At 44.3% G+C, this 12,360-nt stretch overlaps 1 protein-coding gene across 1 annotated transcript in view; it reads right to left on the reverse strand.

Annotated features, from left to right (window-relative positions):
* The window catches only part of LOC103538534 (zinc finger SWIM domain-containing protein 6), a 161,562-nt gene extending 151,451 nt beyond the window's left edge, over positions 1-10,111 (reverse strand). The window contains exon 1 of the mRNA XM_030468330.1: positions 9,574-10,111. Within this exon, the coding sequence (XP_030324190.1) occupies positions 9,574-10,111 (538 nt within the window). The remainder of the gene's footprint in view (positions 1-9,573) is intronic.
* Positions 10,112-12,360: the final 2,249 nt, after the last annotated feature.

Genomic DNA, 12,360 nt, shown 5'->3' on the forward strand with positions numbered 1-12,360 from the left:
ACAGAATGCTTTAAAATTAATACATTTATTGTCTGTTTAGGAGAATTAATACACAATTTTACTATATCTTACAATAAAATAAATTCAGTTCTAATCTGTGATCTTATCAATCCATATTTAAGTCTGTTGGACAGTTGTACAAAATTATGGTTTACCAATTATGTTTTACCATTATTGTTTTACCACTGTAACAATGGAGCCTCCACCATGACCCAACAGAAATTGCTTCTGATAAAGTACAGCCCAAACATTCTTCAGTTAACTAGAAGAACAATTAACTAGAAAAACAATTGTTTCGAGGGGGGGTGACCTTAAGGGTTCGGTGCAAAGTTAAAGATGAGTCCTCACAGAGGTATGATCGATGCTTCGAGTTTATTACGTACAAAAACCGTTTATATACTGTTTCAGTGTCCACGTCCCCTCCACCGCACTCCAAACCTACCTACTACTGGTCACTCAGTGCTGTTCACACGCAGCAAAAGCGAATCCTATTAGTGCAGGGGTGGGAGCCACTTGTTTTTCACTTCGTGCCTCCTCTTAATCCAGCATCAAGGACAGGGTGTCCTTGTAACTCTACAAACAATTAAATAGAAAACAGCATTTCCTTTGTGTGTCAGGTACATAGCTGTTAAAAATGACCGAGACTCAATATTCTGTTAATGGTTTAATTTAATTAATCACCATCCGCGCGGCCTGGCCTCAGGCTGGGGGTTGCTCCTGGTTCTCTGCCGTTCGGGCCGCTGCTGTGTCTTTTCGTAGCTGGAAGCCGAGGTGCCGAGAGGAGGGGGCGTCTGGACAAAGAAGCCGCATTTTCCTTTTTCCCTAGGGTTTTTTATACCCCAAAAAGAAAGAGGGCTCCCTTCATTGAATATGGCCCTGATACATACAAATCTCCAGGCTTCCTGGGATGAGTCATTCTTATCTTTTGTTTCCTGGTGTCCTGCTAGTTTTGGGCGACCTGATAAGTAACCTTATCTTCTAGGTGTCTGTCAAGCATACATTGTGGTAAACATATGGTAATTACAAGCAGGATGAAGGAAAAAGGAAAAAAAACTGATTCAAGAGACATATTTTATATTTTCAATTCCACATGCATACCACAACATCCCATATAACATTTCATATGGTGATAACCCAGTTTCACTTTGTGGTTTTGTTCTTATATTTAAAAGTGCCAATGGTAGACATCTTATCCAAGGCATTTGAGTTTCAACCATTAATTTTGCCAATTGTTGCTTAATAGTTTGATTAATTCTTTCCACCCTGCCCAAGCTTTGCGGGTGCCAAAGAGTATGATAATCTCAATGGTTACCCAAAGATTTGCATAGTAATTAAATTATTTTTGAAGTAAAATGTGTGCCTTGGTCAGAGTCAATACCATAAATTACTCCATATCTAGGTATTGCCCGATCTAAAAAAAACCCTTTACTACCATCTGTGCCGTAGCTCTCACTACCAGGTAAGCTTCTACCTAGTGTGTTAAATGACCCATTGTTACCAATAAATATCTGATTCTTCCTACTTTAGGTAAGCAAACTTGTATTTTCTCAAAAGGCCTTTGGGCAGTTTTTCTTCCTCCCATGGCTACTTGTTTAAATATTTTCCTAGTAATCTTTTGACAAGTTAAACATCCTTGCCAAAATTTGCCTGGTGTACGCTTTTGGTAACATCTTTCGTCCATCAGGCAGCATCCATTTACCCTGTTCCAATTTTGGCCCCTATCTTCTCAAATTTTGACACTTCTTCAGGGGTGAAGTCATTTCGATGGCAAGTGAAGGAGATGGGTGTGGGAAATTTAATTTAACTAATTGCTGCTTGGAAATAGATGATGAAGGAAAAGCTGTACAGGAGCTGGTACAGGAAATTAAGAAACTTGCACACGTTCCAGTTTAGACCTGGAGAGGAATAAATTTGGAAGGAATTTGGAACAGTTTCCTGGGAGGTGATTGGCTGGTAAAAATTGAGATTGTGGTGTTGGGGATTTTGGGAATTGTTAATTATACCATGTTTAATACCTTGTATGACACAATTTGCCCAATCAGAAGTCCAAAAAGTAAAAAATGAAACCCTTAAATTGTTAGTGGTAAATACAGGTGACGAATAGCAAGAAGAGGAAGAAGATGATATCAATTTGTGTTCCTGTAAATGGTGATTACATGGTAAAAATGATCCATTTAAATGTCAATCTTGTAAGTATGGGTGCAACTTGTGTCATACCTGTGTATCCTCAAGTTCTGAGGAAGAGAGTTATTAAAAGGAATACAAATTCATAATTGTTATAAAAAAGAAAACAGGGGATTGTGATATATGATGTTAATGAATTTGTATTCCTAACCAGTGAAATTCAGAGTTAAACTAAGAAGAAAGTGAATATGGGGCTAGACAAAGCAATTGAGACCGATAATTTTCCACAAAAACTGTAAGCAACACAAGGCCTTAAGGAGACTAACTTCTGTCTCGGCGATAATTGAAGCATGGGTCTTGTTCTTAAAACAAGGCACTGCCAAGGCTAACTAGGCACCAAAAGAATGCGAACATCTGCACAGAGACAACATAAAAATGCCACAACCAGCAGATAAGGGAAAAATTATGGCTAGGGTCTAATTTTGCTCTGTAACAAGATCATGAAGTCGGTGAAAACAAGAAAGGTAAAGGGTTCAAGTTTGAGGAAGACTTCTTACTTCATCCAAAGACCCCCTAACGACCCCTCCGATATCTCCCCAAGAGAGGACTCTGCCTAGACTCCACCCAGACTCTGCCTATCATGAATATTGTAATAACATGATGTAATACCTATGAATATATATGTAAACCCACCCCTTTTTAATATTCATAGAATTGTAATCAATATAAGGTAATTCTAGAGTTTTAGAAGCATGCATGTGAGTGGAGCGGAGACTTCCCATGCACCCAGTGCTGTTTTGCTCACTGCAATTTCAATCTTATTAATTAAATTAAACCATTAACAGAATATTGAGTCTCGGTCATTTTTAACACCCTAACCCATATTGGTGCTTGGAGTTCTTTCTCCCCAGATGCAGGACCCTACACTTGCTCTTATTGAACCTCATTAGGTTCTTCTCTGTCCAGGTCATGCTGGATGGCAGCACAGCCCTCTGGAGTGTCAGCCATCCCTCCCAGCTTTGTATCACCAGTGAACTTGCTGGGAATACACTCTTGTCCCCTCATCCAGGTCACTGATGAGTATGTTGAATAAGACTGGACCAAGTATTGACCCCTGGAGGACACTGCTGGTTACAACTTGACGCTGCTCCATTGATCACCACCCTCTGAATTCTGTCACACAGCCAGCTACCAATCCACCTCACTGCCTACTCACCTAGCCCACACTTCTTGAGTTTCCTAATGAGGATGTTATGGGAGACAGTATCAAAAGCTTTGCTGAAATCAAGGTAGATAACTTCCACTGCTCTCCCCTCATCTAGACAGCCAGTAACAATGTCATAGAAGACAATCAGGTTGGTCAAGCGTGATTTCCCCTCAGTAAATCCATGCTGACTTCTTCCAATGACATGATTTGCTTTCACATGTTTTGTGGTGACATCCAGAATAATTTTTTCCAACACCTTACCAGGCACAGAGGTAAGACTAAGTCACCTGTAGTTCCCCGTGCCTTTCTTCTTGTCCTTTTTTGAAGGCTGGAGTGACATTAGCCCTCCTCCAGTCCTTAGGCACCTCTCCTGTTCTCCATGACCTCTCAAACATGATGGGAGAGTGGTCTAACAATAATATCTGCCAGCTCTCTCAGAACTTGTGGATGTATCCCATCAGGGCCCATGGATTTATGGACATACAGTTTGGCTAAGTGGTGTCTAACTTGGTCCTCCTCTAAAAGTCTTCCTCTCTCCAGACCTTATCTCTTACCTCCAGGGTCTGGGAATTCAAGAGGGTTGGCTTTTGCAGTGAAGACTGAAGCAAAGGAGGGATTCAATAACTCTGCCTTCCCAGTGTCTTTGGCCACTAGGACACCAGTCTCATTCAACAGTGGGCCTACATTTACCCTATTCTTCCTTTTTTTATTGATGTACTGGAAGAAACCCTTCTTGTTGTCCTTGATACTCCTCAGCAGCTTTAGTTACAAGTGGGTTTTAGCTTTGCAATCACCATACTATAACTTTGCAATCACATTTTGTTAACTACTACAAAACTTCAGGATTTGTCTTGACATAACTAGATTACCTGGATAGCAGGTAACATTAAAATTGAACTCATGCAGACATCTTATATTGTGCCGCATAATATACTTTATCCATCACCAGTAAAACTGATGTAGCATAATAATATACTAAGTAGGGTGGGGTTTGTTTGGTTTGAGGGTTTTTTTTGTTGTTGTTTTGTTTATTTAATTAGAACTTTACCAGAATTTTATGTAAGGGTTAAACTTCAACAGGTTCATTTAAAAAAAAAAAAGCAAATGATATGGCAAAACACTGCAACTATAGCTACTGATTTTTAAGGAAACCAATTTGTCCATTGATGACTTAAATTGTTTCAGCCTACCCTCGCAAACAGATTTTGCTTTTAATTGTTCATTTCAGAGTGCAGAGAGAAACAGCACAAACAAGCATTTTGATTGCTGGCATGATAACTGGCTCAAATTCAAGAATTGCTACATACTAAAACATCTAATCATATAAAAAGATGGAATCACTTTCCTAAAATGAAAGCGACCTTTTAAAATGAAAATTGTTTTATTGGAAGTGAGGAGAACCTTGAAATTAGGGGGAAAATGAAACATGATAAAGACGAAAACTGACTCAAAACAAACTATTAAAAATTATGTTATGTCAACCCAATATAAAACTTTTACAGACAAGAAGATTCCTTGTTTTAAAAACTGTGATGAGAAATGATAAACAATTAATATTCTCCTTTAAAAAAAGTTCAAAAATTCTAGAGTAATAATGACACTCTCCTATTACATTTATCCTACGATTCATAATTACATGGAAACAGTATAAAATTTTATAAAACTATAAATCTCTTGGAATCACTTTAAAATGCTTATTTTATCTTGAAATCTAGATTAGTTATTTTTAGAGAAGACTGAAAAAGGCAGGATCTGATTTAGAAAGTTTTCCACATTTAGTAATCTGGAATTGAAAGAGTTTGTGTTTTTTTTTTAAACTGCAGAACACACATCCATGCACAATGAAAATAACTTGTGTATTTCCTAATTAATGCATTGCATTTCAAATCTAACAAGGAAACTGGAAGGCATTCAGATATCCGCCTTTCATGAAGGGATACTTGGAAATATTGGTAAATTCTTAAAGCAAATTGGAACTGGAATCACTGCAGATATTTTCAAAGGACTCTAGTAGTCTTGGAACTAAGTTTAAAAAATAACAACAGCAAGAAGTCTGACATTTACTCCCCTACTACAACATTGTATTAACAAATTCTGGATTACTTGTATTAGTCATACACTCCTAAACAAATTCCAACATCAGGCTGACTGCACGAGGAAGAAACCATCCTTGTTTCTTCTGAATGTCAACAGATAAACTTCTCATCCTCCTCAAACAGGCAGAGTTCAACATAACCTTCTCCCATTGGAAAAAGGTCACTGCATATACCAGGCCATTTTGTTATCACAGGACATGAAGAACTTAATGGATTAACACAGTGCTTGTATCTCCACAAATAACAGCCTTAGTCACATAATTAACTTACAATAATTTTTTTTTACTAAACCCATGCATTCAACAGGTTTCAAAATTTCTTATTTTCCTAGGAGTTTCCTATCTCCAACTCACTCCCTTGCCAATTCATACCCAAGACACATGACTGTCATGATTAAAAAGCCTTATGCTGCCCTGAAAAGAACTGCCTTAAAGGAAAATCTGTATGAGCAAGCAGGGTCTATGCAGCAAAAACAAGCTGATCCCATATTACAGATAGTAGTCCTAGAATATTCTTGTCTTATATGACATATCAAAAAAAAACACTTTGAATACTTCTAATGTGGATACAGTTACAACAGCAAAACTGAACTTTATGGCACTAAAGCAAAGGCAATCTCCATCTTTCCCCAAGCAAGAAGACACATACCAGCAGAGGCAGAGGGTTTGGTTTGTGTTTTTTTCCTCTCCTAGAATATATCTGCATTCACACCTCTTCCTAACCTTGAGAGTCACACCTGTGAGGACAATATAGTACTGTATACTAATTCAGGGCTAACCTCAGAAATTAAACATACACTTCACCATCTAAAACTGTCTGCTCACTCACTCCTAGTATACTCACCAATTTGGCTGAATGAAACAGTCAATTTCTAATTTTCCTTTACTCAAAGTACTTTCATGTTTAGACTAACATTTTTAAGTAAAAATACTTGGCTTGAAATAAATTAAAAACATGTATGGTAGAAAATCTGTTTTACACAGCTGAAAAGGTGGGCTTTAGGAGTCTGCACTCTTTTTTTTTTTTAATTAAAAAGAAAATCCTTCATGTCTGATTGAAATATTAAAAAGCTATAAAATATCAATATGTTAGATGCAAATGGAATTTTGAAGCCAACTTCTTTGGAGAAAAATCTTTCAAAATTAAGTGATGATAATTATTATGCTAGAACAGCATAATTCAGCTTCAAAAGAGGCTAGCAGACAAGTTTACTACTTTATTAAGAGGATTATTTGTCCGTGTCACTAATGTGTCAACTTCCTTTGATTTAGGATTTATTTTTTTTTTGCCTCTTTTTAAGGCACTGACAAGCTTGGGGCATCAACCACCTCTCTAGGAAGCTTATATTTCAATGTTTGATCTCCCCCTTGGTAAAGAAATACTTCCTAATATCCAGTCTAAACCTCTCCTGGCACAGTTTTGAAACATTCCCACGCACAGGAAGCTATAGAGAGGTCACACCTCAGCCTCCTTTTCTCCAAAATCCTTAGCTGCTCCTCATAGAACATGCCTTCCAGCCCTTTCACCAGCTTTGTTGCCCTCCCCTGGATACATTTCAAGGACCTGAACGTCCTTCTTGAGTTACAGGGCCCAGAACTGCTCACAAATATTCAAGGTGAGGTCACACCAATGCTAAATACAGCAGGAACAGTGCCCAGTGCCTGTCAGTGTTCAAGAGGTATTTGGGCAATGCCCTTAATAACAGTAGAATTAACATGTTGCCTATCACCAGCTTCCGCTACTATTTTCCCACAGCCTTTCATGTGAGGCTCACATAACATTAAATAAAAAAGCACAAAAAACAAAAACCCAAACAAACAAAAAAAAATCTCAACCCAAACAAACAAAAACAACCCAAAATCCAACCAAAGGTATTTTCAGTAATATAGCATTTATTTGGAATGCAGTTAAAGGGTCCAGAGGCAACAGTCAACACTTCAATTGTATTTATACATATTTTCTTTCTTCACATTGGACCCTTGCCAATATTACTCTTTTGAATTTATGCAGAGCTTATTTTTCTTTCACAACTACTCATTGAGGCCTATCCCACTGCTGAAAACAAGTAAAGTCAAGCCCACAGTGGGTGTCCCTAGAAAACATAGCATCTTTTATTTATCACCCCTTGGCTTTATTTTCACACTGAATTCCTAGCTTACATGTTATCAGCCAAGAAACCCTATGTGCACTCTTGTAATTCCTCATTGCTTGCAGCAAAAGGGGAAAAAAACAAAAAAACAAAAACCACAAACAAAAAAAAAAAAACCCAAAACCCCACCTCTCAGCACTGCCAAACTAACTAAAAAACCCTACTTATGGTTTCACCAGCCTTGAGGAATCACAGATGCACCTCAGAACTTTGCAAAAATAGAGAAAGACAAAACAGAAGACAGGAAACATTTTCACAATTTTCCACTCCACCTCGGCAGAAGGGAAGGGCACTTAGTCCAAGAACTAAACAGAGCTTCCCTTCAGAAAGTAGAAAGCACGTTTGCAGGCTGCCCGCAAAGTTAAATCTGCTGCGGACAAGACCGAGAGGGAGACCAGCACCCTCCAACCCTGAGCCGCAGCACCGGGACTGGGGTCGCCGCCACGGTTGGGCACGGGCTCAGCCCTACACGGCGCTGCGAACAAAAGGCGTGCAACTGCCGCAGCTGAGCCACCGCCGGGGAATGGTCCGGCCCAGCACAGGGCGGGACAGAGGAACCGGCCCCCACGGAGCGGCCGTTCCGCCCTGCTCCCCTATTGCCGAGCCAGCGGTGGAAAAACAAGCAAACAAAAAAAAAAACAAACAAAAAATCCCCCAAACCACTCTTTTGTCTAACTTCCACTTTTGGGAGGAACGGACAAAAAACTGAAGAGAACATAAATATAAAAATATTTATAAAGAAAAAAAAATATTTACAAAGAACAAAGTGCTCAAGTCGTCGTCGCCTCCTCCGCAGGGCGCCACCACACGGCGATGCACCTAGCACGCAACGGCCGCACAAAGTACAAACGCACCACACTCGCACTCCTTCTCCTTATCCCCCCGGGAATATTCCCGGGGAAGCTATAAACCTCTTCCCTGCAGGACCATCACCACTGCCCAACGGAGGTTGTCTGGGAGTAGGAAAGCAGCCCTTCGACAGGCCTGAGAGCACAAATCTTCAGAGCCAATCAGGGGCGCCGGCCTGCAGCGGGCGAAGAGCAGCGGCAGCCAGGTGAGGGAGCAGCAGCGGCGGAATGGGGAGAGGGAATATTGTTCCAGGCGGAGGAACAGGAGCGCTTTCCTCCTCACCTTGCCGTTGTCAGGCAAGGGCTCATCCCAAAGTAATTTGTGGGCCTCTTCACACCCCCGCTGCAACAGCTTCCCGCAGTTACCCTGAAGTAGAAGCCTTTCCCGACGCGCTCCCCCTCCCCCGTTTCGCCGCTGCCCTCCACACGCCTTTGTTCGTGGCTCCTTCCACCCCCGCACACCCGCTTCTAGGGTCTCGCGCCCTCTTTTATTTATTCTGGACCACGGCGCATCCCGCCCTTTTCCCCCACCGGCCGCCTTCTGCGGATTCATTTCCAGCGGCGATTCCGGGGGAAGCGGCGGAGGCATCTCCTCGCTATTGTGTCTCGGGGTATGGCGATGACCCAGATTACCGAGAATGGGGGCTGGGAGGGAACAGAGCCAAAGGTGATTCCACACTCTGGTGGATTACAGGGAGCGGGCGCGACGCGTCGGGGGAGTTAAAGGGACAGGCAGGAGGCAGCGTGCCCAGCCCGCCTGCCGGAGGGCGGGCCGACAACTGGCGATGGGGGCCATAGATGCGCCATGGCGCGGGACTAAGGAGTTATTTCATGTTCTGGGTGCGAGGGGTAGGAGACTGGCAGAGGAAGTTGCCCGTTCCAAATTACAGCCTAGGAGTGAAGGGTTCGTGCAGGCCAGGCCGCGGGGGGGCAGCTCCCTGGCCGCGCTGTCGGCCCCCCGAGGGGCTGCCAGGGCGCGCCAAGGAGGCGGGTTGGCTCCGGCTGCCGGAGCCGCACATAGAGGGATGGAGATCCCCGGATGGCAGGCGGGTGACACGCTGGGGGAGACCCACAGCTAAGGAGGCCGGCGGCGCCCTGTCTGGGTGGCCGCGGCCCAGCTTCGCAGCACAGCCCCGGACGGTGACTCACCGACTTGCAGGACGTTATCGACACAGCCCCCGTCTAGTAGAGCGATGCCCCTGCGGAAAGGCAGGCGGTTTTCGTCGGCGGCGGCGCTATCCACGACCCCACCGGGCACGGTGGCAACTCCCCCGGGGGCGGCAGCAGGGTCCTCGGCGCCAGTGTTGAAAGAGGAGTACATACAGATCTCCCTCTCGCCGCGGGGGAAGGACCAGTAGACGATCCTGCGCTGCACGGGCTCCGGGATCCGCTCGAACCGCTCCTCCACCCGCTGGAAAGGCCACTTCTCCGCAACCTTGCGAGCCGCGATGTCCAGCAGGGACTCAGGGCTCTGGGTCTTGCCGAGCGGCAGTAGCCCCAGGGCGGCGACGGCGGCGGCGGCGGCGGCGGCAGCTGCTGCAGCAGCTGCGGAGGAGGGTCCGGCGCAGAGCGCCCCACTACCGAGTCCGGTGCCGCCCACCCGCTGGCCCGGCCTGCATCCCGACCCATAGCCAGGTCTGCAACAGAGACGCTTGGCGGGGGGAGGGAGGTGACTACGCTCCGCCATGATCGTGCGGCTTCTAAGCAAATAGCGGAAGTGGCTGTATCCTGTGAACAGCACCAGGAAGACAGCGAGCGACCACGAACCACCCCAGGTCACGCCCCCTCTTCCCTTAGATGGCAGCAGGGGGGGCGGTGCCAGCCGCCTCGCCTACAGAGGGGGACGGAGCCTTATGCAAATCGGCGTCGCAAACATAAATAGAAGGGCTCGCAGAAGGCCTGTTTCATGCTTGTGGAGGGATAGTGCGCGTGCTTCTGACGCGGGGACGCCATGTCGATTTGTCTTCCACTACTCTTCTCACTGATGTCACGCGCGCAAACCCGAGAGCGTCTTGCGCGCTTAGAGAGAAAATTGGGCGCGGCTGGCGGCACTTCTCTTTGACACCATGTAAAGAATCGAATACGGGGGTGGGGCCGCTATAGCCTCAACCTGGTCACCTCTACTAGGAAAGCTGGTGGGGGTGAAGAGAACTGCGTCCCGCAGTTGGAAAATACGGTAACAGCTGAGGCAGCCGCCCTCACCGGCGGGAAGGGGGGGTCTGGCCTGCCTCCAGCGCCTCACTCGGGGAAACAGACCAACCCCCGCCCTTCGCTGGAACTCCGCGGGAGTTGAGAGCTACTGGGAGGCGGCAGAGGCACCTCGGACGGAAAGTAGGAAGGCTGGAATGGGCAAAGCCGGGGTGTTGTCCGGGTGCTGCTCCTCTGGGGCCGAAGCCGGGGTGGCTGAGCCCTTGAGGCGGCTCAGCCAGGTGCGCCCCAACTCTTTCCTTTCTCTTAGAGGCCTTACGGTAGCTGCCCTGTGGGATGTCGGGTGTGTGCTGGCTCGCTGATCTCGCGTGCCGTGGACGCGTTTGAACAAGGGTTGGTCCTTGGTAGTGCTGGCTGCAGGCTGGTGTGGACTCCACGCGGCCGTTTTGTTTCGCAGATGGTTCGGCTTGGAACCACTCTGGTAACCCAAGGTATATAGGGCTCTGTGTCGCGGCACGCAGTAAATAAATTGAACCCAATTTACTTGTTGTGTTTGCCTTGATGTTGAAAAGGTCTGTAAAAATGTTTATCAATGTTTATAAATTTGTAAGGGGCAAGTGCCAGGAAGACAGGGTAAAGCTTTTCTCAGGGGTGACTAATAATAGGACAAGGGGCAATGGTTATAAACTGGAGCATAGGTGATTCTGTATAAATATAAGGAATCATTTTTTTTCACTGAGGGTGACAGAGCACTGGAACAGGCTGGCCAGGGAGGTTGTGGAGTCTCCTCTAGAGACATTCAAAGCCCAACTGGATGTGTTCCCGTGTGACCTGCTATAGGTGACCCTGCTTTGGCATGGGGATTGGACTAGATGATCTTTCGAGGTCCCTTCCAACCCCTAACTTTCTATGATTTTATGAAAAAGGCTGGTGGTGTTGGCCATCTGTTCTGGTTAATTTTTAGCAGTGGTGCGGTGCATAATGCTCACAGTTGCTGCAGAGCGTAAAGTGAGTGTTCTTTTTATTCTTCTGCCTTCATTAAAGACCATACTGTTTGGGATCAATGACTCTTCAAATTAAATGGCCCTCCTGAAAAAAAATAAAAAATAATTGTAAAAATGCTGATGAGCCACAGTGGCAAGCTGAGGATATAAGACTTACATAGCATAAGGTAAATACCAAATGCTACCCCTTCTTGTAGCAGGGAATGATTTCCCTAATTACAACCATGCTGCTAATGTAAAATATGAAAATAATATACAAGAAGGATCAGGGCTGGCAAATAAAGCTGATGCCTTATTTCTTATGGAGAGAGGCTTTAATGTATCACTTTAAAGAAAACATTATTTTTCATTAATTAAACATTTTTGAACTTTAGCTTGAAAATGGTATTTTTAGTGACTTACCGACACTTTTTTATCTTGCTTGGATTTCACAATGAACAGCACTTGATATCATACAATGCAGAAGCTGCAATCCAGGTGCCTAGTTGCTTTATTCTTATAGGGTAGTTTACTCAGAATACATTTTTCAAGATGCAATGCAAGTGTTCAACTGGGAGGTGCACAGTCAAGATATAGCTCCATCAGGGAATGCAGTGAATGCCAAATGTATCAGGTGTAAGATCTCATATGTACAAATAACATCAATTTGACTCCATCCTTGGAGCTAAACTAAAGAAGTGTGGCCTGGATGATTGGGTAGTGAGGTCAATTGTGAACTGGTTAAAGAAAAAAAAGTTGGAGAGTTGTGGTCAATGGGAAAGAGTCTAGTTGGAGGCCTGTATTT

This window comes from Calypte anna, chromosome W (genome assembly GCF_003957555.1).
Source record: "Calypte anna isolate BGI_N300 chromosome W, bCalAnn1_v1.p, whole genome shotgun sequence".
NCBI lineage: Eukaryota > Metazoa > Chordata > Aves > Apodiformes > Trochilidae > Calypte > Calypte anna.